The following is a 26,669-nucleotide window of genomic DNA, read 5'->3' on the forward strand; positions in this document are numbered from 1 at the left end:
TTTGCATTGCAACTTTACCCATCATGGTTTCGACAGCTCAGGATAAGAAATTAAATGAGAATGTTTTGGGAATTTTGGATGCTGCAAAAAATGCACAGAGGCTAGCAGATGACACAGAAAAAGTGTAGAAACTCAGAAGTGCATAAACTATATGTATAGCATGGCATAATACCAGCCCAAATGGTACTGTAAACACCCTATTAAAAAAAAAAGAAAAAATTCAGACTTCTTTGCAGGTATGAAGGGAGGGTCAAAAATTTTATGTGAATTTTCCAGGTCATGGGTCACTATGCCCCTATCCCCTGCAATGTGGAAGGGATAGATGTAGTTATAAAGTAAGCACTGGACTCAAAAGAAATCAACGTGGAGCAAAAAGAATTAAAATATAGGAACTGAAAGACATTTTATTTTACCTGCCCTGCTTTTCCCTAGTTGCAGTCCTCTCCATGCAACTACTTCCCCTCTCTCTACTCCAACCTTATCACACAAATGAGATCTTTCTCTATTTCCTGAGATTTCTTAATGTTATTTATCTGTACCCCTCTTGTGCATTTATATCGATCTGCGTTATATTTCAAGTTATTTGTGTACGTTGCTTCCCTCCTTTCCCCATCCTTTCATCTATTAGATTGTAACTAGAACCTGTATGTTACTTGCTAATGGTTTTTTAGTGTGAGAAACTAGGTTATCCTAACACTAAGTTGTAGATCATGACATTTAAAGGTGGAAAGAACTTAGAAATTTTCTAGTCCAGTGTCCTTATTTAATATATGGCAAGGTGATCCTCATATAGAAGACATAATTTGCAGTAGTCATGTATGTAATAGTGGGGACCTGGAGTTGTAACTCAGGTTCTCTAACTCTGAATCTAGTGTTTTTTCTGTACTTAGACATTTTGGAATAGACCAAATTCCAGGAGGTCACTCTGGACTTCCAAACTGTCCTTACAGCCCACGATGTGGGTGTATATGCGTGTGTATTTTATATATCTATATCTATATCTATATCTATATCTATATCTATCTATCTATCTAAATTATATATTTAAAGTATTTTATTTTTGCCCAATTTCATGTAAAGACAATTCTTAACATTCATTTTTTTTTTAACATTCATTTTTTAAAGAGAAATTTGTGTTCCAAATTTTTGCTCTCTATCTCTCACTTCCCCCCTTCCTGAGGTGGCAAGCAATTTGATACATGTGCAATCATACAAACATACTTCCATATTAGTTATATTGCGAAAGAAGAGACAGACCAAAAAAGGGGAAAAAAATCACTGCGTGGGCCCCGCCCCCCCCCCCCCCCCCCCAGTGAAAAATAGTATGCTTCCATTTGTATTCAGATGCCATCAGTTTTTTCTCTCATGGATAGTATTTTTCATCATGAGTCCTTTGAAATTGTCTTGGCTCATTTTACTGCTGAGAATAGCTAAGTCATTCACAGTTGATCTTCATACAATATTGCTGTTATTGTTTACCATGTTCTGGTTCTGCTCACTTCACTTGGTATCAGTTCATGTAGGACTTTTCATGTTTTTCTGATATTAGTCTGCTTGTCACTTCTTATAGCACAATAGTATTCCATTGCAATCATATATCACAGCTTGTTTAGCTATCCCCCAATTGATGGGCATCCCCTCAATTTCCAATTCTTGGCCACCACAAAAAGAGCTGCTCTAAATGTTTTTGGTCTTCCTCCCTTCTTCCCCCCCCCCCCCCCCCCCCCCTTGGGATGTAGATCTAATAAAACTATTGTTGGATCAAAAGGTATGGCTAGTTTTATAGCCCTTTGGGCTTAATTCCAAATTGTTCTCCAGAATGATTGGGTCAGTTCACAACTCTGCCAACAATGCTTTAGTGTCCCAGTTTCCCCATATCCCCTCCAACATTTACATAATGTGGTATATTAATATAAATAATTTGGCACAGGGCAGTATGCCTTTATTTTAGATTGTTTTCCAGAACATAATCCATTAAATATGATATTTCACCACATCTCTGCTATAGAGATAATCGTCCTCCTGATACTGTCATCACCTACTAATGTACTACTTTCCTATTCATCAATTCTGAAGTACTTTATCTGATCACAATCTGTTTTCATTTTATTTCTCCTCCTGCTTTGCATCTCCAGATTGTGTTCTTTTTCATCACCATGAACTCTAGTCCCTTCACCCCTCAGGCCATCACTCCTCTATTGTCTATCCTTTATCTCCTTCCCCATCTAGACTCTCTGGTGAACCAATTTGATTCTCTACCGACCTTTTTTCTTGAGTCCCTTGCTGCTTTGTTGAAGATTTTGCCCTTCCTGATCCCAGCCTTGGATTATTTTCACTATCTGCTGTCTTCACTCCTGCTCATATTTTGCTGAATGAAGATAGAGAAAGTCATGAAATTATATCTACTATGTCTATTACAAATTTATGTTACATAATCTTAACTGAGCCTTCACTTTTGAGGAGGCAAACCTTTTATGTTTCCATATTAGTTTGCTATCCCACCCACCACAGTGGCTTTTCTAAATCTTTTTCATGCCTTTTGAAAAGTCCTGTGGTTCCTCTTACCTTCCCCTCTCAGCTGAGATCTTTACCTTATATTTTATTGAAAAAATTGAAGCCTTTCACCAAAAGCTCCCTATTGCTACTGCCTCCTCATCTCACACCACCAAGGTGCCTTCTGGCATTGTCTCCTCCTTTGATGAAGACATGGCCTTTCTAGTTTCCAAGGCCCTTCTAACTACAAGAAGGATCCTACATCATCCTGTGTTCTCTAGCCGATTGCACCCACTTTCACACTTCTCTTTATGTCTACTTGCTGCTTCCCCACTGCCTCAAACACATCTTTGACTCTGTTGGCTTCAAAAAGTCCTCACTTGATGGCATACATTCCCTCTGACTATAGTCCCATATTTCTCCTCCTTTTTGTAGCTAACCTCCTCGAGAAGATTGTGTATTATAAGAGCCTCTATTTCCTTTCTTACTCTCCTCTGAACTTCTGCAGTCTGACTTCCAACCTCATCATTCATCCGAAACTACTCTTTCCAAAATTACTAATTACCAATCTCCTAATCAAATCTGACAGTTTTTTCTTAAACTTTATCCTTTTTGACCTCTCTACAGCCTTTAACATTTTTGATCACTCGTCTCCGTAGGTTTTTATGACTCCATTTTTCTTTTGGTTTTCCTGCTACCTTTCTGACCACTCCTTAGTCTCCTTTGCTGAATCTTCATCCAGGTCACATACTTCATACTATTCATAGGTGTCCCACAGACTCTGCTGAACACTTTTCTCTTCTTTACCTATACTGTTTCACTCAATCTCTTCAGCTCCCATTGTTTGTTATTAACTCTTTGGAAATGACCGTCATATCTTCTTGTCTAGGCCAAACTTCTCTTTTAACCTCCATTCTCATGTTGGCATCTGCCTGCTGGATGTTCAGTAGGTATCTTAAACTCATCATGTTACAAACTGATCTTATTATCTTTCCTCAAAAGCCCTTCCCTCTTCCTACCTTTCCTATTACTGTCAAGGCTGCCCCCATCCTCCCAGTCCCTCACACTTGCAACCCAATGTTATCCTCACTTTCGCTCTCCATATCCAATCATTGGTGAAATCCTATTGATTTTTACCTTCACAGCATCTCTTATATGCCTCCTCTTCTCTGACACTGATGCCACCCTGTGCCACCTCTCATCACCTCATGTTTGTACTATTGCTATAGCCTACTGGTTGTGGTTGACCTTCCTGCCTCAAATCTCTTTCTACTCCAGTCCGTATTTCACTCAGCTGTCAAATTGATCTTCCCACAGCTCAACTCTGACCCTGTCATGCCCTTCCTCCCATCCCTCCGTAAACAAATGAACTCATGTGTCTCCCTATCACCTCTTGTTTTGAAGAAAAAATTCCTCATGTTTTGTTTTCCGTGTCTGTCATAACCTGGCCGCTTCCTCTATATTTCTGTTCTTCTTGTAATCTACTCCCTCCCATGTACTTTGCATTCCAGTGACATTGGTTCCGTACACCCTATACTCAGTTCCCAAATCTGATTATTTTCACTTCCTATCTGTGCCTGAAATATGCTCCTCTTCCTTATCTCAGCCTCTTGGCTTCCTTCAAGTCTCAGGTAAAATCCCACCTTCCGCAAGAAGCGTTTCCCAGTCTTCCTTAATATTAGTACCTTTCCTCTGAGCTCATCCCTAGCTTATCCTGTCTATATCTTGTTTGTACATCGTTGTTTGCATATTTTCTCCTCCCCATTAGATTGTGAGTTTCTTAACAGCAGGGACTTTACACCCACTCTTTGTGCCTCCAGTTCCTGGTACATAGTAGGAGCTTAATAAATGCTAGTTGACATAATGACTTTGGAGAACATTGCAGATAGCATCACCAGGTTAATGTTGGGGGAACTGCAGAACGAAAAGCTTTTTTTCTGCTATGGAATAAGAAGTCATATTGGATTAAGAACCTCTAGATCTCTTGTTATTTGCTTATCCTATTGAGAATAATTTTGGGGTGTATGGAAGATACTCTTTCAAAAACTGCACAGAGATGTTTCTTACAAAGATGAACAAGGACTACTCCTGTTAAAACTTGGTCTTATCAATCAAAACTAAAGGCTGTGAAATTATAACCCTTTCTTTACAGAAGTGGGGAGAGGAGAAGAGGAAGGGTGGTGGATGGAACTATATGGAATGTTTTGATGAACTCTTCTTTTTTATTTTAATATAAGGGTTGGCTCTTTGGTAGGGCAAGGAAGAGAGATAATACTGGAAAATGCCAGTAACATTAAAACAAAAGTCATAAATAAAAATAAAGGGAAAAAGCCCTTTTTAAAAAATTACACTTGTGTGTAACCGTTTTCTATGTGGTTGTTGCAGGCACTACCCCTAGGAAACCAACAGTGTTAGCCAATGGTGATCATGAACTAGAAGAGAATGATGCCACAGGTAAGTGTTTCTTAAATAGTTAAATTTCATGAATAGAACTGGCATGGGCCATGCTAGACTAGCACCTCTAAATGTTTTTGAAACCTTTATCAGCTCCTCGGAAGAAGAGGATTACTAGTAACAATGGGTGGACAGAGCCTTTCTGTATATTACTTGTACCATATAAAACCTTAAAAGGGAAAATGAAGCCTGCCTTAATCCTCCCGGAGCTGTACCTTTCGCTTTTGAACTTTGGGAGCCCCTTGGTGTTAATTAAGGGATTCCTATGGAAAGGAGGATGTCATAATGGAGGCCTCTGCTTTAATTGCTGTGTTTGATAATTAGTGCCTCTTCAAATTTATTGAAATTGAAATCACTCTTTCCTTAGTATACATAAAGCGTCTAGTCCTTTCACTAGCTGTATGTCACAATGAGAAAAGCCCGTAGTTGAGAGATACTTTTCTCTACTTTCATATTCCTTGATTCAGCTGTTGCCATTGTGAAGTCCTTTCCTCCCTCTCCCTCCCCTTTCCTCCCCCAAACCCTGGAATTTATCTCTTCGATATTTTTAAGTTATCACAGAAATTCTTGTGGGATTTCATGGTTCCTTCTCCACACACTTGCAGCAGTACTATTCTCTTAATGTGGAGAACTTAGTCTTGAAACTTGTATGGTGAGCTCTGGTATGGCAGCAAGTGTCTGTATAAGTGTACTATGTCAGTCTCTCACCAGGTATCCCAGGTGAGTGACTAGAGTATTGTCAACAGCCATCTGAGAATGACACTAGGTTTTTATGAATAATTGCACTTAAATTATAGTTGTGAGAGAATTGTCACTATATTTTCCCCAGGTGAGTCAGCTATTTAAAGATCCTTCTCAGTGTAAGAGAAGGATAAAACTAGAGGAGTAATAAGTATTGTCTGTCTCTCCTTCCTCTGCAGACACAAACACAGTCAGCAGATGAGTAGGTTGACTTAGTGGCAAGCCAGGCAGTTGTATAATAGAGGATTACTTAGGCATTGTCCCTGGGTTGCTTCTTCCATTTGTATCCTGGGATCTTTGCCTTTGTTTTATCTTGTCTGGGGGTGCCCCACACATCTAGGCTAAATACCAGGGATTTTCCTCTGCTGGTTTCCTCAACACAAAAAGATTGAATCAGGGAGAAGTTACTCTGCCAAAAGCCTTTAGATAAATCTGTATATTGATTTTGGCAACAGCTAGTTATTTCTGGATTCACTCTGGATTGTTTGACCTTGGGAAATTCAGTTGATAATGTTAACTACATACCTCTCAATGACACTGTGGGAATCGATGACTCATTATCTTTCTTTCATTAGTTCAACAAGCGTTTATTATGCAGGTTATATGTTGAAAGCTTTTGGTGATAGACATAATTAAAATACCTTCCAGATTCTTTTAATTTTATAACATCTCTATTATGATGAGAATATAACTCCTTATTCTAATGGAACTAAAGTGGGCTGGCACATAGATAGAGACCTTTTCCCAAAGTAGTGACAGTAAAGACATTAAATGTAATATGATTTTCAGGGAAAAATTTTTTTGCATATCTTTCTGCCATTTGTGCAAAAGAAAACACCTGAGAGTGATGCTTACTGCTATGAGTATCGGTTTCTAAAAAATGGAGACATCTTATGTCCAGATCTTTAAGAGGGGGATGACATGCTAATGGGTTAATATGATCAATTGACTTATAAGGTCATTGATTTCTTTGGGAAAGAAAGAGCTAATGCATTTATATAGCAGTACTACCATCCTGGATAAGCATTTTGGTGAAACTCGGGAAAGTATGAGTTGACTCCTCCCCGACAACCCTCACTGTCCTTGAGGAGTGTGGCAGAAAAGAAGACTTGAGCCAGTGGGTGTTAAATTTATCCATAAGCCACTTCTTCTCCTTTAACCACACCCCTTCCAGTGGATTCATCCTAGATTCAGCTGTGGGCCTTTTTGGCAAGAGGAATGTGAAAATCTCATTGGAGACCTTGTTGGAGAGCTCCTGACCTGAGACCCCTAGGTACCTTGTTGACTTTTTGACTTTCTTGACCTATGTGCTCACAGCTGGGGCAGATTTAACCCCAACTGCCCTCAGTGTGTAGCACAACCTCCATAATTGAAACAGTTCCAGCTGGTGGTGGAGGTGTGTGAAGGCGGACGGGGTCATGCTAACTAGTTCCCTATTCCACCAATATCTTATCTTAACACCAAGTTCCCAAGCTAGAAAAATTATTCAGAATCATTTTTAAAGCACTTTACTAAATTACTGATATCCCAATCATGGAGAAATTAATAAAAGGAAGAAAATTATAGAACAATAATAAATTTTGCCATATATTTGTTCTATAATAAATAAAGTAGTAGTAATGAGATTATAGCAACATATATCCAAAAAATTCTCCAATGACCAAGTTGGATTTATATCAGGGATGCTAGAATAGTTCAGTATTAAGAAAACAGTGAGGGCAATTAGTCATGTAAATAATAATAGTTTCTTTGACAAAATAAATTATTTACGATATATAAACCTAAAAAGCCTAAGCATGAAAGAACCCATCTTATGATAAAGACCAATATGATAGAAAGTATTTATCTACAGCCAGTAGAGAGTGTTCTTTGAAATGAAAAGCCACTGGAAGTCAAGAAAAGGAAATTAAAATTTATAAATGTGGGTAAATTGTCTTTAGTTTCAGAAGACAATCTGTTTCTTATCTTCATGCACCTTCATTTCCACCCTTGTCTCCCGACACTCACAGTTACACCTCACAGTTTTTCCTCTTGCTCTGAAAATTAATCAAATCACTACCATTACTTTTGGATTTCCAGTCTGTTGCTCCGCTCACATTTTCGTAACATTCTTTCCCTGGGCATCATTCCCCTAGAAGTATTTTCTTCCTCATTAGAATACAAACCCTTTGAGGGCGATGAACCTTGCTTCTATATTTTTTGTATCCTGTACACTTAGTAAAATGTTTAGTACACAATAAACACTTAATACTTCCTTTTCATTCATTCACATTATGCAAGGTGTTCTAAAAGTCTCAATGTACTTCCAAGCTTTAGTAGCATAAATATTATTTTAAAAAATTAATCGTTGTTACAAAGAAGAAATTACCACATCTAGTTGATATGACAAAAAATAGAAAAATAGATCAGTTGGAACAGATTAGATAAGTCACACCCAGAAGCTAATGAAAATAGACTACAAAACATTTAGGCAGAAAAGAAGTTGAGACCATTTACACCATATCCCACAATATTTCAAATGTATATAATCTTAATGTAGAAGATCACATCTTAGAAAGATTAGGAGGTATCACTAATATTTGTGGTTGGGGGATGATTAATAATCAAAACAAGGCAAGGAGTTGATTAATCATAAAAAACAATTTTAAAAATAAAATTAAACTTTTGTATGAACAAAATCAACACAATTACTATAAGAAGAAGAATGTGGAGGAGGGAGAAAATCTTTCTATCAAACGTCTCTGATAAAAGTCTGATAAACATGTTATATAGCAACTGACTAAAGTATGGAAGGCATGCTCAGAAGGCAAATGATTAAAAAATATGAATAGTTTTGAAAAGAAGTATAGCAATATAATAGCCATCTGAAAAAACATGTCCACTCATATTAATAGAAATTCAAATTACAAAAATCCTAAGGTTTCATTTCATACTGGACAATTGGCAAAGATGATATAAAAAAGAAAATATCCAGTGTTGGAAGACCTATGGTTAGACATACATGCATTGTGGGCTCATCATATGAATGGTCCCAACCACTTTGGAAAACATTTGGGAATTACTTAAGAAAAATCATTAAAATCTTACTCCCTTTTATCCAGGAATATTAACACTAGACTTGTATCCCAAGGACCTCAAAGACAGAAAGGGCTTAAATATACAAAACACTCATAGCAGAGCTTTTTGGGATAGTGAAGGACTAGAAACAAAGTGAGTGCCCTGAACCAACCCTGTTTATGGAAACAACAAATGTGAGGAAATTATAGAAATATAGGGGAGAATATGAACTAATACAGAGTAAAGACAGAGCATAGAGTGGCTATAATAATGTGAACTAAGACAACAACAAGAGAAATCTGAATTTGGATTGAAGGTAATTATCGTTTTGGATCCTTGTTTGAAGGAAGGGTGGAGGAAATACATGTGTGGAATGTTTCATATATTTCTTTCGAGGCATTGTCAATCACTGAGTTTTGCTTAACCATTTTTCTTTTTTTTCTTTATTAAATTTATTTTTCAGTTAATAAGCATTTAATTGTTACAATGGATAATTCTTTAAATAAAGAAATTTTGTAACAGCATAAGTTGAAATGGAAGGTTACCAGACAGGATAGAGGAAATACCAAGGGATGAAATATGTACCAAATGCATTAAAGGACTTAAAGGAATAAATTTTGTAAACACTACTCTCTTCCCACCTATACAATGAAGAAATAATTTGTGAAAATTCAGTTAATGTCCAAAAATAATGAACCCTGATGTTGCTGAAAAATAATCAGAGTTTCCCAAAGCTCAATAGATGATGAAATTAAAATAGAAAAAACAAACCTGTTGTGTAGCAGAATTTGAAAGGCAACTAATAAGTATACAGGCCAAAACAAAGGATTTGGGAGATAGAGCAAGAAATAGAAAACTGGATTAATCATGACTCAGGTACTGAAAAAGAAAAAAATGGGTAGACAACCTACTCTTTGGTATTAGAAGATCTAATTTGAGAAAAGCTTTTTCCAGAGGGGACCAAAACTGGCAACATGTTATAAAATGGAGAGCATATGCACATCCCGCCACCCACTTATTGAAAGTCTATCATTCTTGAAAGTACTTGTGAATTTCAGAATTACAAAAATAGAGGAGAAATACTACATATGCCATGAAAGAAAAGTTACCAGTTAAAGTTACCAGTAAAAAATAAATCCGTGAGTGTTGTCAGACTTATAGAAATAGGACAAAAATTTAATATCAATATAGAGCTTTCAAATTACGTACCCTACAAATGGAACCATGTGTTTGGAAAGACTTTTTAAAAGAACAAAGGACATCAAGGTCACTGAAAATACCCATTTTATATAGATCTCTATAATCAGTAGAGATGGAATTCCTGACTAACTGAAGGATTAACTTTTAAAAAACTATTTTATACTTTGAGATTGTAATTCTAACAGAAGAAATAAACTAGAAATTAGTATTAAAGTATACATTATGATTAACAGAAAAGGAAGAAAGGCATTAAAATAGTAATCTATGTTAAACATAAAAAAATCAAGATTGGCTTATTTAAAGTGGTTATTTCTTGTTCTCTTAATCTGGGTATTTTATATTTATGTAAACAGTCATCCTTTTCATTTATGTTTTCTGCTATATTTGCAGTTATTTGAGCAAATTAGTTTCAAAATATTATCTCTATTTCATCATTTCATGTGAATTCTTCATTTCTTAATAGTAGCAATTTGATTTTCCTAAATAAGACTAGCTACTGATTTATTTATTTTATTAATTAATTTTGGGGATAGTTTAATTTCTTAATATTCAGTATTTATATATTGATACTTAATTGAGGTTTCTTATTTTTCTAAATTTTATTTTAGTTGCATGCCTAATTTTTCTTTTTCTGTTCTGTTGACGGGAGTATTTGGAGATATAATGTCACCCTCATGACTGCTTTGGCTACATTCCATAAGTTTTGTTACGGTGTCTCATTGTCTGTTTTCTTGTAAACTTATCCATTGAAAAACAATAACAACAAATGATTGAATTGTTGAGAAAGCATTTATTATATTCTTGTGATGTATATATGTACGTGTGTGTGTGTGTGTGTGTGTGTGTGTGTGTGTGTGTGTGTGTGAAGCACCTTGTTAAGCCCTAGGAATAGAAATAATACAAAGGTGAAATAGTTCTTACCCTGAAGGAACTTATATTCTAATAGAGAAGAACAGCACTGACTGAAACAACTGAACAACAATGAATGACCTTGGATAAATCATTTCACTTCCATAGGCCTTAGTTATTTTATCTGTGAAGTGGGGAGTTGTGCTAGATAGCCTCTAAATGTCCTTTCTAATTCTAAATCTATTACCCTTTGATTATATGAATTGATACAGAAAATCTAACTAGTTTTTTCATAAAAAACTGATAAAATTGATTAATCGCTAGTAAGTTTTAAAAGGGAGAACAGATTCCAGCCAAATTATAAGAAAGGGGAGATCACAACAAGCATAAAATAAGCTGAAAATATCACCAGACTAGGTTGCGTACAGCTGTTTGGCAACAAATTGGAGAACTTAAAGAGTGAGTTTGTACAAAGACATAAATGACTTAGCCTGACACAACAGGAAATTAGTAATTTAATTCTTCCAGTTTCAGAGGAAGAACTGCTAGTATCATTGATGAATGATCTCATTATTTAAAAAAAAAATCTGTTTTCCAAAGTGAACTAATGCAAATCATTTTTAGAATCAATAATTCATATGTATAACTGGATTCTAGATTATATTAGATCATAATTCCTATGTAGTAGTATATATTGATAAACATTTTAAAATAAGGATTTCTACCTGTAACTTTTGACTCATGCCATACGTTGATTTTTAAAGCCTAGCAAGAACACTAAAAAGAAAATTAGAGACCAATTTCCTTAATGCATTTTTGATGCTAAAATGCTAAAAAAAAAATTATTAGCAATAGAACAGAGCAATACATTCAGAACAGTAAATCATAACTAAGGAGCATACCATGCCTGCAAGTTTGGTTTGAGATTAGAAAACCTGCATAACATATAAAAAATCATTAACTCATGATTATATATATGCCTTTGATAAAATCTAACGTTCTTTTGCCCTGATCCTAGAAAGAAAAGAAATAGAGAAAATTTTCATCAGCACAATAAAAAAGGATCTGGTTTTAAACCAAAAGCTGATATAATGTATCATGTGCAATGGAGGAACATCTAAAGCATTCTTCTTTTAAAAAAAAAAGAATTAAGTATGCTTACTCTTACCGTTTATGATTGATATGAGGCATTCTATCAGTTGGAATCATATGTCAAAATAGAGATTAACATTATACACAAAAAGGTCAGAATATTGATTTTTGCAGATTTTATGATAGGGGATCTAGAAGTTACCTAGAATTGTCTAAACCAAAAAATTGTGACAATAAGTGAATTCATCTGAGTATATTGGAGTGACCTGTTGAAAAATCCCTCCATTGGTACAACTCCTCTGCCACTTATTATCTTAGAGAGTTACTTGGAGTCGAGAGAGGTTGAATGATTTCTTCCTGATCGCAAAGCTGGCACATATTAGAGCAGGGCTAGGATCCAGATTATTTTTATCCACTGCCTCTTTCCAAGCTCTTGTATAGTAGCAGAAAAATCGAGGAAAATAACTGCATGTACAATAACAAAGCCTTAAAAAAAGCATGGAAATTTGACTTATCTAGATACAAGTACACACAGAGGACTTTTATAAGTAAGGGTAAGTAGAACACTAATAACTAAAATAAATGAAGATATTAAAAACAGTCAAGGAAATGTGTCCATGGATGGATCAGATCGGAAGTCTTTAACTTTTTTTGGTCATTGACCTCTTTTCTAGTCTACAGAAATCTGTGGACCATTTCTGAGTATATTGTTTTTAACATGTTAAAGTAAAACACATAGGATTACAGAGGAAACCAATTGAGATGTAATTATCAAAATCTTTAAAGGGCAAGTTCATAGAACTTCATATTAGACCAATACATAGTAGGGTGGCAGCCCCCCCCCAAAAAAAAAACCCCACCAAAAACTAAACTACCTCTATTATAGTCTATCTAAACCATAATTTGAACCTTTGCTGATATGTTTTCTTTGTCATCGAGAAGACATACTTAGTTCACACCTGAAATAGCATAATAATAAATGTAGCAAGAAAAATATTCTCTTATAAACATGGGTTTCATTCTCCCACAAATAAACACACACACATCCATCCTGGCCCCACCTGGAAGTCTAAACATTAATAAATCACATGTGGGACATGCATACATTGGTACATGTGGTCAGAGCCACCTATGCATGAGTGTGTCCATGGATAACATACATGGCTGATATACACTACTTAGGACACAACTCATGCCTTTGATTCTACAGCACAGCCATTTTCTGATGTTGTCGTTGTACTGTTCTCATCTAATAATCTGCTGATGCTCCCATTTTTTAGTTAATTAACCTCTCCCTTAAAAGAAAATGCTTAAAGCTTTTAGTTACTTATACTGTTTAATGATGACTGCTTTGATTACGAAGCCTTCCTGTGAAAGAGGTGAGGGGTAGCAGTTTTTTTTAATGTTAGCTGTTGTGTGCACTTCAGCTAAAGTATTGTCATCAGAGTCAGCTGCTACTCTGCATTGTCTGTGAAGGTCCATTATATGTGTAGTAGACTTCTCTGATAGGGAATGGGGATGGCTGTTTTGTCTATACCAGGAGGCTTTAGATGTTCAGGCTAAGATTCTATATGCTCTTTAAACCCTTCACTCCTCTACTGTCTTCTCCTGTTTGAGGAAAGTGATCCCCAGGGTTCTTCTGCCTTAAATGGAAAAGTTGTAAATGAAAATGATGAGGAAATAGTTTTCAACCGCTTTTCAACCATACTCTCCCCAGTCACGCTTCTCTGTTCTGTGTAAATTATAAGGTCTGGGCTGGTTGGAGAAGACTGAAAAGGATAGGGAATCTTTGTTCAATTCCCCACCCCCATCCCCAGCAACAGATCATAGACTGATCTCTACTTTCTTTCTACAGTGGTAAAAATGACACTATTTCTTAAATCAGTTTACAAATGTAATGCAATACCAATGAATTGAAATACCAGTAATAGAAGACAATATAATAGAATTTATATAGAGGAACAAGTTGGCAAAAATATTAATATGCATGCTGATTGAAAGAAAAAAGCTTGAAGGACTTGTACTCCCAAATTTTAAGAGATCATATAAAAAGGTGTCATAAAAACGGTTAGTACTGGGCAAAAATGGTCACCAAAACAGAATTAAAAAAATACTGAATGGGGCAGCTAAGTGGTGCAGTCAGTAGAGCACCGGCCCTGGAGTCAGGAGGTCCTGAGTTCAAAGCCGGCCTCAGACTCTTGACACATGTACTAGCTGTGTGACCTTGGGCAAGTCACTTAACCCCAGTTGCCCTCCCAGAAAGCAAAAAAAAAGAAAAAAATACTGAATACCCAAGCAGATAAATGAGTGTTTGATAAACATATGGAAAATAGGGAGAGAATTCATTATTTAACAAATGTTTTGGGGGAAACTGGTTAGTCACGGTGTAAGTGAATTTTAGCAGTATGATTTAAAGATAAACACAATTTTTTGATTGAAAGAAAGAATAAAAAATAAAAGTACATACTTAGTTGAACCATGCAAAAGATAAGACATGAGAAGGAATAAAGAAACATGATGGAGATACTGAGGAAATGATGTTATGACATTTTGTGTATTGATATTGATTTATTGAAATGTAGTTTTTAAAAGTTTAGTTGGACTGATTTTTAATATTGAGTTTATTAGATCATTTAAAAATTCATGTAACAGTATTCCTCTGCCACAGGCTAATGTATGGAATCTGACCCAGAGGGAGATAAGACACAAATTTTCCAAGTAGGGACTTGTCCTAATGGCCAGTCCTTTAGAGCATGAAGATAAGAGTATTAGAGAAATCATGTTGCATGGACTTGTATGTTCCACAGTCATGTACCTTCTCTCAACTTGGCATAAGAGCGTAGAGCTGCATATTACCAGTATCAGAACAATCATGAAGTGAGTTTTGGAAGACCACTTTTCTGGGTTGGGATATCATCTCAATAATGGATGAAATGAAATATTCATATCTGGGCAAGATCAAGACTTGCTTTGTAACTTCATTGAAAGTAGCTAAGTTTACTGGTTTTCTTTCATACTCAGGTTTTACCTTCTCCATGAATATCTTGTTTAAATTCCTATTTCTATTGTTATTGGATATGTTTTAATGCAGATGCAGCTTGAGGAGTATGTTGTGAGTTAACTTTTTGGTTTGGCCCTCACTAATTCTTGCATGAAACAGCAGTAACCAATTTGAAAATTTCACGTTCTCACTTTCCTCTACAACTGTTACCTTGTCTGAGGGAAAGCCAGCAATTAAAATGGCACAGGGTTTGATAAGCATTTTGCTATGCTGAAACTTGCTGTTTACTAATGATTTGTGCTTTTTTACCTTTCTCTTTTCCATTCTCCTTCCCCTATTTCTTTCTCTCTTCCTAGAAGCCTAGTGTGTCTCCCTACACTGGGGCTGCTACCATCAACAGATCAGTGGTCTTTTCTAACCATCGTTAAAGTTCTAAAACTTGCAACATTTTGCCGAGCTTTGCTTTCCCTTCCTGGACCCTGTCGATGTAGAAGAAGCAGAGGCTAGTTCTCCAGGCCCATTTCTGCTGATGCCTGACCATTCCACTACTTCTCCTCCTTTGTGTCCTGCAGGGCTTGTTGGAACCTCCTTTCTTTTGTAAGCACAAAAGTGCAGAATGGATTTTTTAATTGCACTATTTTTAAAAAAGGTTACCTCATGTCTTTCAATTTACCTTTACTCACCATAAATTTTTCAGAATTTAATTTGAGTATTTTTCATTTTTCATTTTTTGGTTGGTCATTTTCATTTCATCAGCCCTTCTCAATGGATGAGGGAAATGTGGCACCAACAGAGAAATTGTGCTTCCATAAGGGGTTAGGTCCACCATGACTGCAGCCATCCTTCCTCTCTTTCCCTGTCTGCCTATGAACTTGCTCTTACATTTGTTTAGTCCTCTGGGTGTTCAGTACTTCTTTCATTTCCTGAAATTCAAATAACAATCACTGTATTGTTTTAGCTTTTGAATATCATTGATACATTTTTGAAAATGTAAAAATTATTCCTCACTCTAAAGCAGTTTATGAAAATTCGTGAGTTGGCTTGGAAGTGCTCATATATTTTGGGTTAAAAAAACAACAAAAAACTAATCCCTAATTTTGAAAGCCAAATCACTGTATCCCAATTCTAAGAAAAAGTTACCTTCATAAAAGATTAAATTAAAAATGGAAAAGCCAGTCATATTTTCATTAAGTGCTAACCTAAAAAAATTCCAATTCAATGGGAATGTCATGATGGCTCACCATAACACGAAGAAAATTTGATAAAGGGAGAAGAGCAAAATATTAACAAATCTGACATGGCCAATACAAAATTCTAAGGTTGTGTCTTGAAATTGTTTAAGTACCTTCTTGTAGTTTCACCATACCAAGCCAATGTGATTTATGGGTCATTGCCTTCTTTTATTCCTCTTTAAAGTTAACATGAATATGTTTTAATGTTCTTAATTTATAAGAGATGCCTAAATGTCACCTGTTTATGCTCAATCCTCATTTTCCTCAAACTTCTTAGATACCTAAAACCTTCATCGAATTTTGAAGTTAGCAAGTTTTGTTAGTATTTTTGTATGTAGTTCTCTTACTCTGTTTAGTTGATCCATTTTTTGTAGCTGATATGTGAAACACCCTTCTATTATTTTCTAGCTTCTTTTTAGTTGAGGTTGATGTTTCACAAGAAAGCAGTTTCAGATTAAAGAGACTGATTTCACTTTGAGATGTACATTAATTTGTCTGAAATGAAGCCATTTTGAAATTTTAAATTGTGAAAGGAGAATACCGTACAAATTAAAAGTAAGTCATTAAGGATCTTTAATTAGTGATAATAGAGTAGGTGTGTATTATCTGGACAGAATGACAAATATTGAAATTCTTCTAATCTGGGATCAGTGCTAGAGAAAAGTATGCTCTTCACGTTGATTTGGAAAGTTTATAGGAAAGTAGATATTATTGGAGGACATTATGACATCTCTGATGTGGGGATGTGGCAACAATCAGAGGACAGAATACAACTTGTTGTAGTAAAGGTAATAAATAATAATGATAATAGCATCTATATAAAATGCTTTGAAGTTTGCAATGAGCTTTAAATGTTAACTTATATGATCTTCTCAACTCTGTAGTATATTCTTATACAGCCCTGTAGTGTAATAGTGTTACCCTATTACACAACCTTGTAGTATAATATTCTTAGTATCTTGCCAATGCGGTATCATTTGCTCTGAAGGCTCATCGTAGAAGCATTTTCATAAACCATAGTTTGCCAGATTTAACTTAGCTATGAGGCCTCAGAATTTAGGACTTCTCACGAAAGATTTGAACTGATTTAATCTGTTCAAAGAGAACATTCTGAAATTCTTCTAAAAAGGAAAGCTAATAACTAAAATTTTTTTCTTTGAACTTAGTTTTTTAAACATATTTTCCAAGGACTAAGGTATCATACACTATATTAGGAAATGGTAGATAGGGTGCTGGCTGCCAGTATATGGAGACCTTGGGGGATTAAGAGACATTGTGCTAGCAAAAATTGTGTTGTAAGCAACTCAAAGACCACAGCTGTGAGGTAGCAAAAAAAGCTTTGGTCTGTGCCTTGGGGTACACAGATTCCCTGGTGGTCCAGCTATGTATTAGGCAACCATGAATAAAGACCTACATCTTAAAGGCACTCTGCTGCCTTGCTAAAAAAACATTCCTACAATGGCTTCTGAAAGATTTGGGAACCAATACCAGTTCCTAACTGTAAAAGGCTGTTGTGATTTGGTTTCTCTGCCAAAAATTCTGTGGTCTCTGGCTTTAGAGGGGAGGCTTAATTTTGAAGGTGGGAACTACACCTGCCTCCTCTGAAGTTTTTGAACCATGAAAACTTTCACTATATGAAGGGAACTCTGTAAACTTAATTCTCTTTCGAGGGCACATATTCACACAAGCGTGTGCGCATGCATGCACGCGCGCGCGCAGACATACACACACACAGACATCTTTGGTGTGTAGATGGCAAATACCAGTTTTTATATATATTAAAAATGGTGGGTTTTTTTTTGTTTGCTAGTGAGCATTGCAAAGAGAGAAATGTTGGTCTTTTTGGAAAGCAAACTTTACATCCATCTATTTCATATAACAAAGATCAGTGCCACATCCAAGTAAAAGGATTATATTGAAATGTGGTTGGTGTCTCTAGGGAACACAACCCAGTACTTTGCTGGTGGGTGAAGGGGCTAATTATTGCAATAGAAAATACTGCTAAAAATATAACCTCTCCCAAAGCCATATCACTAACATCAATTTAGTTTCCTTTCATTTCCATTCCAAAAATGTTTTTATTTAGTTTTTTATTTTTCTGCAGTAAATCATTTATGGACTTCAAAAATTTTTATGTTGTCTGTTTTGCTAAACCAGATAAAAGTTGTCTCATGTTGAATACTCCAGATCAGCTTCATTTAGATAGAATGTGATGTTTCCCTGTAGAGCAAGAATGTTAATGTTGAATTTAAAATTTCATGTAAGTCCTTAAGAGGAAAATGTACTCTATGATGGGATTATGTACCATGATCATTATGGCTAAATGAACTAATCTATAATTGCTAGTTAGCTGCCAAACTGTGTTGTTGCTTTATCTAAATGTCATCTTTCTAGCATCCTTTTTAGGCCCAGTACTAGAGACTTGTGGAACTTTTTAAAATAATATTTTATGATCCGCTTCATAATCTGTTTGTATTTTTGTGACTGCAGCCCTAATAATTTGTATTCTGTGACATTTTAACATGATTATTGTAGTAAATAAATGCACTAATAAACATCTTGAAGTAACACCGCAATATTGTATTTTGGTGTCATCTTCCTTATTTGGAGGTAAGTTGTCAAGAGTTTTGTGAACAAATATCGGAACCATATCTTCCAAAACCAGGACCGCCATGGATTTTCACGATTCACACTTCAGTGGCTCGGTACAAGCTGAGAAAGATTCCTATTCTATCTGGCCTGGAAATTGCCTTTTGATATCAAAATAAAGTTTTACATACATGTGGTAAACGTACATCTATTTAGAATCTAAATATTGGAGAAGTTCATGTAGCTGTTTTATTACACACATTGGTTACTTTTTTTTAAGATCATGGGATTTTGAGCTTTAAGGGATCTTTTAAAGATCTAAAGGGAATTGTCCGGTCCCCTTATTTTGTACAAGAGGAAGCTGAGGAAGAGAGAAAGTGTTTTCCTGAAGATTGCACTGCTAGTAAATAGACCACTTATTAGGTGATGCCAGCATTATTAAAGAGAACAATTTCCAAGACATTTAGGGGGAAAATATTAATCAAGCCAATTTAATACATTGTCCTCTGTGTATGTGTGTCTGTCTGTCAATGGGCATGCATGTATGTGCATGTAAAAACTTTTCATCTGGACCTGTGAATGTTGGGAATTCCCAGTGTGGAAACTCTCCTCATTGATACATAGCCTGTTTGTGCTTTAGGCACAGAATAGTTGAATGCTTTTCCCATGGTCATGTAGTTAGTATCTATTAATGGCAGCAGTTCCTGACTCCTAAGGCCAGTTACCTGCTATGCTGTGCTTTATCTCACATGTATACTTTTCAATTAAAATTAATGTTCATGATGATAACTTAAATATGCCTTTTGAATAAACAAAGACAATGCGATTTGGATGTTTACTGTCTTATATTGAAACCTATTTCTATGAAGTTTGGTTATCCACGTATAGTATTTGTGGGATTCAGGTTTTCCAATATGGTCAAGTAGAACACTCCATTTCCCAACCATTTTGGATTAACAGAAGTTTACTGCAGTCAGTTTTTCTGTTAAGAAGTTGCATCTGCAATGAAGTTTCCAAGCTAATTACCTAGGTAACTCTGAGAATGCCTAAAGTACTATAGTGTGCTGATACTTATAGGTACTTACTTCAGTGATAAGAGTACATTTGATGCTATGGAATGGACCCATTCTATAAGTATAGGCCATTAATATGGTAGGCTCAGTTCTCTTCCCCTTGGTGCCCTGGTAAACAGAGTGAAGGGTACAGAGTGGTGAGTGTGTAGGTGCTTCTGAATGCATTTCTGAATCATGGCGAATGTAAAATTTAAAACTCACAAGGACCTTAAAGGATATCCAGTAGTAGAGAACATAGTGTAGTTGATAAAGTATTAGATTTAGAATATAGGAGTATTTTGAAATGTATAGGGCAGGGAGGTGGCAGAGTAGATACGGGACCAGGTCAGGAGGACTCATCTTCTTGAATTCAGTTCCAGCTTTAGACACATATTAGCTGTGTGACCTTGGGCAAGTCACTTAACCCTGTTTTCCTTAGGTTTCCCTTCTGGAGAAGGAGATGGAAAACCCCTTAAGTATCTTTGCCAAGAAAACAGCTATTAGGGTCATGAAGAGCCAGAGACTACTGAAATGGCTGAACAACAACACCAACAAAAACAATGATGACGACCTGGGTTTGAATCCTGGCTTTGCTACTTCTTGTGTGACTGTAGACACTGGGCACCCTAGTTCTCTCCTCTGTAAATTGTTTGGGACTTCTAGTGTCTCTTTCAGCTCTCAATCTAAACTCCTCTATTCCTAGCATAACCCTTTCTTTTTATATGTGAGGCCCAACCAAGCGATTTGCTGGACGTGGCTGAGCTGGAAGCCAGGCCTTCAACCCTAAACCCAGTGCTGTTGCCTTTACACTGTGATAATCAAGTCACTCCATTCAAGTAGGAGTAAATTTTGAATTTTCTACAAGTTTGTATTATTCCTATCCTTTTTCTCCATTAGCATGGTGCGACTGAGAGGTGATTCCGGATTATTTTTTGTGTTATTTAGAATTCTGGCTAAATATTTTATCCCTTGAAATAGAGACGACAGTGTGGCAACTTACTGGATACAGATAGAGAGAGGAGGGACAGTCGAGTCTGTGCTTTCAGACTAGAGTGACTTGAAGGATGACTGTGTGTCTTGCTTTGCTTTTGTTTCCATTTGATGTGAAGAAATGGAACAGATCAATTTCTTTTTTATTTTGGTTTGGTCATGATTGTGGCATCTGTGTTGTTACGAATAGGATTTTATTTCCAGGAGGTTAAGAACAGACAATATTATCTAATAGATCTTCAGTAAATAGCAGACCACTTGGGAAAAAACAGACTTCATTTTGGATCAAATATAAATCAAGATTATAGACATCCTTTAAAGTGGAGGCGCCAAACTCAGTGCTCACAAAAGTGTATCACAGTCAGATTAAAATGTGATTGGGATTTTTTTTAACAAAATTAATAAAATTGCAGTAAAACATATGTAACATTAATTTGTGGTTTTCTAAGTATTCTGTCCAGAGGCTTTTGCTTCTATTTCAGTTTGAAGTCACTGTTTTAAAGAACTGTAACTTCTCAAAATTTTATAAAACTTTATAAACCATCCAGCCTATTTCTATTCTCATCATTAAAAAATTTTAGGTATATAGTATAGCTTTCTTTGTAGTGTTTTTCAAGCACAGGAATGTGGGGGTGGTTAGGAGGGAGAGATAGTCGCATCAGTCCTCAGCTCTTTTTATTACCACTGACTTGTTTACTTGTTAATTCTCTTTCTCTCAGTGAGTTCAAGGCAGTCCAGTGGGTTTATTCTGGAATAGTCTCAATAAATTTCCCAAAATTGTAGAAAAATTCTGATTGACTCTGTTCTTATTCCAGAATGAAACCAAGGAAATGGCTTCTATTGTAGACTAAATTTCCACTTTCTCATTTTTGAGCTGTGAGCATATGAACTTAGATAAAATCACTACAAATAATTGCATAATTTATTAGGAGAATTCGCTAAACTAATTAACTTTAATAGCTTAAAACTGTACTAAGACTTTGGAACACAGCATATAAATGATGATAAACATTTAAACAACATATACAAGACTTTGATGAAGCTCAAAGACTTTGTTGAAGCTCACAGCCTGGGCCTTTTCTTTCCGCCCTCTTGTACCTACCTCTTAATTTTATGAGGGGGGATTTTAAAGAAAGCAGTTAAGATTAAAGCTTTAGGTTCTTGGAAAACAGAGCAAAGAAAGAAGCCTTTTCCTGGACTTGTAGTAGCAGTTTTACAGCCAGTTCAACCCAGGACCTTCTCTGGTCCACTGTTGTCATGAGAATATCTTATCTCCTCTCACTCTTTGGTCTCCATGTATATCCATTCGTGTCTCGCTCTTAGTCTTTTTGCTTTCTTGTTTCTCATATTTGGTTCCTCGGATAGTCTTTTTCTTAAGGCCTTGGGAGCCAAAACAAATTGGGCTTTCTTAATTGTCTGCAAAAGGAATCCTGGTCTAGTCTAGCCCAAAGATTTACTATCACCTCAAAAAGGCATTCCATTCAAAGTCTCTGGGATTCTGGGTCTTGGCAAATTGGGCTTAATAGAAATATGTTCTTTCCCCTTTTTCTAAATAGCTTTTAAAAAAAAAAAGCAAAATTAAAACCCCTTGCTATGTATGTACATACCTGCAGAGAAGCCTTATAACTGCTGTAGATTAAATTTTCAATTTGTATGCTTTATATTCTGGTTTTACCATTACTTTAGATTTTAATACAAACATGGAAACTTCACTTAAAGAACATTACTGTGTAGTCAGGATCTTCTTGACATATTTATAAAGCAGAAACCCTTCATTTACTCTAACTTTAGCATTCGGCTTTGTGTTACTTTGATCCTTCCCTTTACCATGGGATATAACTAAAAGTACCTATTCAGTACCTCTTATGTCCTGGTCACTTCTCTAGGTCCTATGGAGACAAAGACAAAAGCGAAGCAATTCCTGCCCCCACAGAACGGGGGATGACAGCATATGCTCTTTTAAGTAATCATAGAATACATACAAGGTAATTTCAGAAGGGAAATCCTAGCTATTGGGGGAATCAGGAAAGCCCTCTCATAAAAGATGATCAAATTGAATTTTGAAGGAAATTAGGCATCTTTAGGAGGCTGAGATGAGGGTGGAGTACATTCTAGGTATGGAAGACCAGCCTGTGTAAAGATAGAAAGAGGAGGAATGTCAAATCTCATATGAGAAACATGAGTATGGCTGGACTAGACTAAGAAAAACCCACTTTCTGGATCAGTTATCCATGGAAATTCTGGAGGATTTATTAGGACTAAGAGCCAAATAAAGCACCAACCTGAGTAGTGCCTAGGGAACCATGTGTAGGAGTGAAATGTGCCACCTGTCTTACTGTGGAGCACAGTTTTGTAGAACAAACCAATGCCTGTTATATAGCCCCACTTTAGAATTAGAGTAATGCTTATTCTCACCCGCTTTCATAACAGGTATGGCTTTGTGTGAAAATAATGGTAGCTCTTATTTTTCTTACATTGTTGTCCTACCTATGTAATTATTAGGAAGGAGTTTAGTGCCCTAAAGGTAATAAACACTATTGCTTTTCCCCTTTAATGTAAAAAGAAAATAATGGAGCTTGCTTTCTTCTTTGGAGACTACTTTCTATCCATTGCTCCCAGTACTGGTTGTGTGGCATTCTGTTATTAATGTTTCTATAGTTTCTTATGTATGTGAAGTGCCATATAATTATTAATTCTATAGCATAACTCATGGAAGGGAACCCTTTCTATGTGAGAATGAGACAACACTTAGAGGCACTGTGATTTGCTTATATTTCTATGTCTAGTTGTTAATAGACCTAGAATTAGTTACCACAAATTATTTATATTCAAAATAAGAACATAGTAAATGTTACTGATGATCATTGGGTTAGTTCCTCTTGTGTATTGTGCACTGATTTGTGGTATAGAATTATTTTTCACTATACCTCATTTCTTCCTATAGGAGAATAAGATTAGATTATACCCTCTATTTTTTTTTCTATTCTCCAAAACATTGGTGTCATGCAGGGAGTGCTAGCAATATAATTGAAGAAGGAAGCAAGCAAGCGTTTTTAAAGCACCACAATGTGCTAAGTACTCCATGAGATAGCAGCTGCCTCACAGGGTTAATAATTATCCTCATATTATAGTTGAGGAAGCTAAGGAAGATAGAGAGTAAGTGACTTGCTCAGGGTCACATATCTAGAAAGTGTCTTGCTGCTGGATTTGAACTTGAGTCTTCCTCAGTTCAGGCCCAGCCCTCTGTCCACTGCACCACCTAGTAGCCTCATTTCATTGTGCCCTAATGGCTAGAGGATGGGTCTAGAGCAGTGTTTCTTAAACTTTGGGTCTTGACCCCATACAGGGTCTCAAGAAATTTGGCAACAGTAAAAGGTTTCTGAACCCTCAACAACCAAAAAATAATTAAAAATAAAAGGAGTAATGAACCCGAAATGTTTCTGGCAGCACTTGCCCGTGTTACATCGGGCAACTTCCCTGCAGCCTTGGTTCTGAACCCCAAGTATGCTCACTTTGCACTGTGAATGCCCTCTGGCCATGCAGAACAGGGAAACATGAGTGGAAAAAGTTTAAGACTGGTCTAGAGAATACCTTCACTCTTTTGAGTTTGTGATAGAAACATTAAGCAATGTTTCTGTTGCGAGAATAGAATCAATTTTGTTGTGATAGTGTGGTTAAGGCAGATTTTTATGAAATTGGTTGTGTAATGGAGGTTAGCAACTCCGCTCCCCCATATTATACTTCATAAGATTCAGAGTCTGTGTTACCATTGTTCAGTCTTTTCAGTCATGTCTGACTTCTGACCCCATTTGGGGCTTTCTTGGCAGAGATACTAGAGTGGTTTGATATTTCCTTCTCCAGCTCATTTTACAGATGAGGAAACTGAAGCAAACAGTCACACAGCTAGCAAGCGTCTGAGGCCAGATTTGAACTCAGGAAGATGAGTCTTCTTGACTCCGTGAAATTCATGCCATTCATGCCTCAGAGTGAGGACTGGAATATTAGTGTTATAATCAGAATGACAAAATTTGAGAGTTGGAAGGCACCTTGCAGCCATATATGGCATAGTTTAATCCCTACATGAAAGGATTCCCTAGGATGCCATACCATTTTAAATAGCCTCTCCTCGAAGACTTACACAGACAGAGAACTTACCGCATCCCGAGGAAGGCCATTTCACCTAGACACCTTTGTAAAACTGCTAGGAAGTTTTTTCCTAACATCAAACCCTCAATTGTCCTCTTTGCAACTCCATTCATGGCTCTTTGTTCTGCCTTATGTGGCCAAATAGAATAAGTCCGTTCTCTCCTTCGCATTCCTGGTTTTCAAATACTTGAAGATAGCTTTTAAGTCTCCCCTGAGTCTTCTGCATGCTAACCAAGCCCAATTCTTAGAATTGATTCTCATAAGACACGGACTCCTCGAGGCCCTTCTCAATCTTGAGTGCCCTCCTTGGGACATTCTCTACCATATCTGTATCTATCTTACATGGTGTCCAGAATGAGCTAATACTGCTGATGAGATATGACAAGGGCAGAGTATAGTGGAGGTATCACCTCCCTATTTTTGGAAGCTGTGCCCTTCTTAATATAGTTCAAGATCACATAGGCTTTTCTTGACTGCCATGTCACACTATGCTGACTCACTGAGCTTGTATTCCATGAAACCCCCCAGATCTTTTTTGGAGTGACTGCTGGCTAGTCTTGCTTCTCCCATCTTGTAATTGTAAAGTTGATTTTTCTGTACTCAAATTTCAGATTTTATTTTTATCTCTTAAAAAAGAATTCATGCTATTAGATATGGCCCAATTCCTATCCTATTCCTATTCCTAGCCTATCAAGATCTTTTCACAGTCTTTCTGGACTCTACTGTCCAAACAGAGGACTTCACCCTCCATCTCGACATCATCTGCAGATTTGCTAAGCATTCCTTTATCTAGGTCACTGATGAGACTGTCAAAAGATCAGATCCAAATTCCCGTCCTTGGTGACCTCCAGCATTTACATTGAACCACAACTACTCTTTTGGTGCGGCCATCCAATCTCTTCGTCACCTAATCCATAGTTCTTCGTGTGAATAATATGAGACAGTTTATCATGTTTCAGTCAAATCTAGGTAACCATATCTATGGTATTTCCCTTATATAATTTGGTAATTCTTTTAAAGGAAGGGGTGGGGAGGGGAGAAAGGGAAAGAGAAAGTGATTGGGGGAAGGGAAGAGAGAAGGAGGAAGAGGAAGAGAATTAATGTCTGGATTATTGAAATCCCTGGTCACTAGGGCTTGTGATCTGTTTCCCACACTCTGTACTTCATCTACTACAATAACAAAAAAATGGTTCCTGTTTCTTTTTCCTTTGACTTTCACCCAAATACTCTCTGCTATGCCTCTTGTCTTTTGGATTTTCTTGTATGAGCATCCCTTCAGTGCTACCCAATTTCCTACCCGTCCTTAGCTTTTCTCTCTCTCCTTCTTTCTACCCCCCCTCCCCCAGCCATAAATTCTCCCATGCATCTTCTTCAGTGCTATACCATCTTCCCAGTCCCTCAGCCTCACAACCTAGAAGTCAGCCTTTATTCCTTACTATCTTCCCCCATTCCCAATCTGTTACCAAGGATTTCACCTTTGCAATATCTCTCAAATATGTCTCCTTCTCTCTCCTGATTCTGCCACTACTGTGGGTGGAAGCCCTCATCACTTCACACCTCAGTTTTTGCAGTAGCCTTCTGCTTTGTCTGTGTGCCTCAAAGTTCTCTCTGCATCTGTCCATTTTCCATTCAGCACCTGAAAGACAGGTTCATTCGCCAACCACCCAACTCAGTAAATTCCAGTGGCTCCTTCTTGCCTCCAACATCAGATTCATTAAAAGTACTTTATAACTTAGCTTCTTCCCCCTACGTTTCCAGTCTTTTTGTACCTTA

The 26,669-nt window shown here is 36.6% G+C and overlaps 1 protein-coding gene across 8 annotated transcripts in view; it reads left to right on the plus strand.

Moving 5' to 3' along the window:
- MAP4 (microtubule associated protein 4) overlaps window positions 1–26,669 on the plus strand; it is a 178,764-nt gene that overhangs the window by 37,701 nt on the left and 114,394 nt on the right. For all 8 annotated transcript variants that reach the window (XM_036737759.1, XM_036737763.1, XM_036737766.1 and 5 more), the window contains exon 3: window positions 4,879–4,947. In XM_036737759.1, the coding sequence (XP_036593654.1) occupies window positions 4,879–4,947 (69 nt within the window). The remainder of the gene's footprint in view (window positions 1–4,878; window positions 4,948–26,669) is intronic.

This window comes from Trichosurus vulpecula, chromosome 9, assembly GCF_011100635.1.
Source record: "Trichosurus vulpecula isolate mTriVul1 chromosome 9, mTriVul1.pri, whole genome shotgun sequence".
NCBI lineage: Eukaryota > Metazoa > Chordata > Mammalia > Diprotodontia > Phalangeridae > Trichosurus > Trichosurus vulpecula.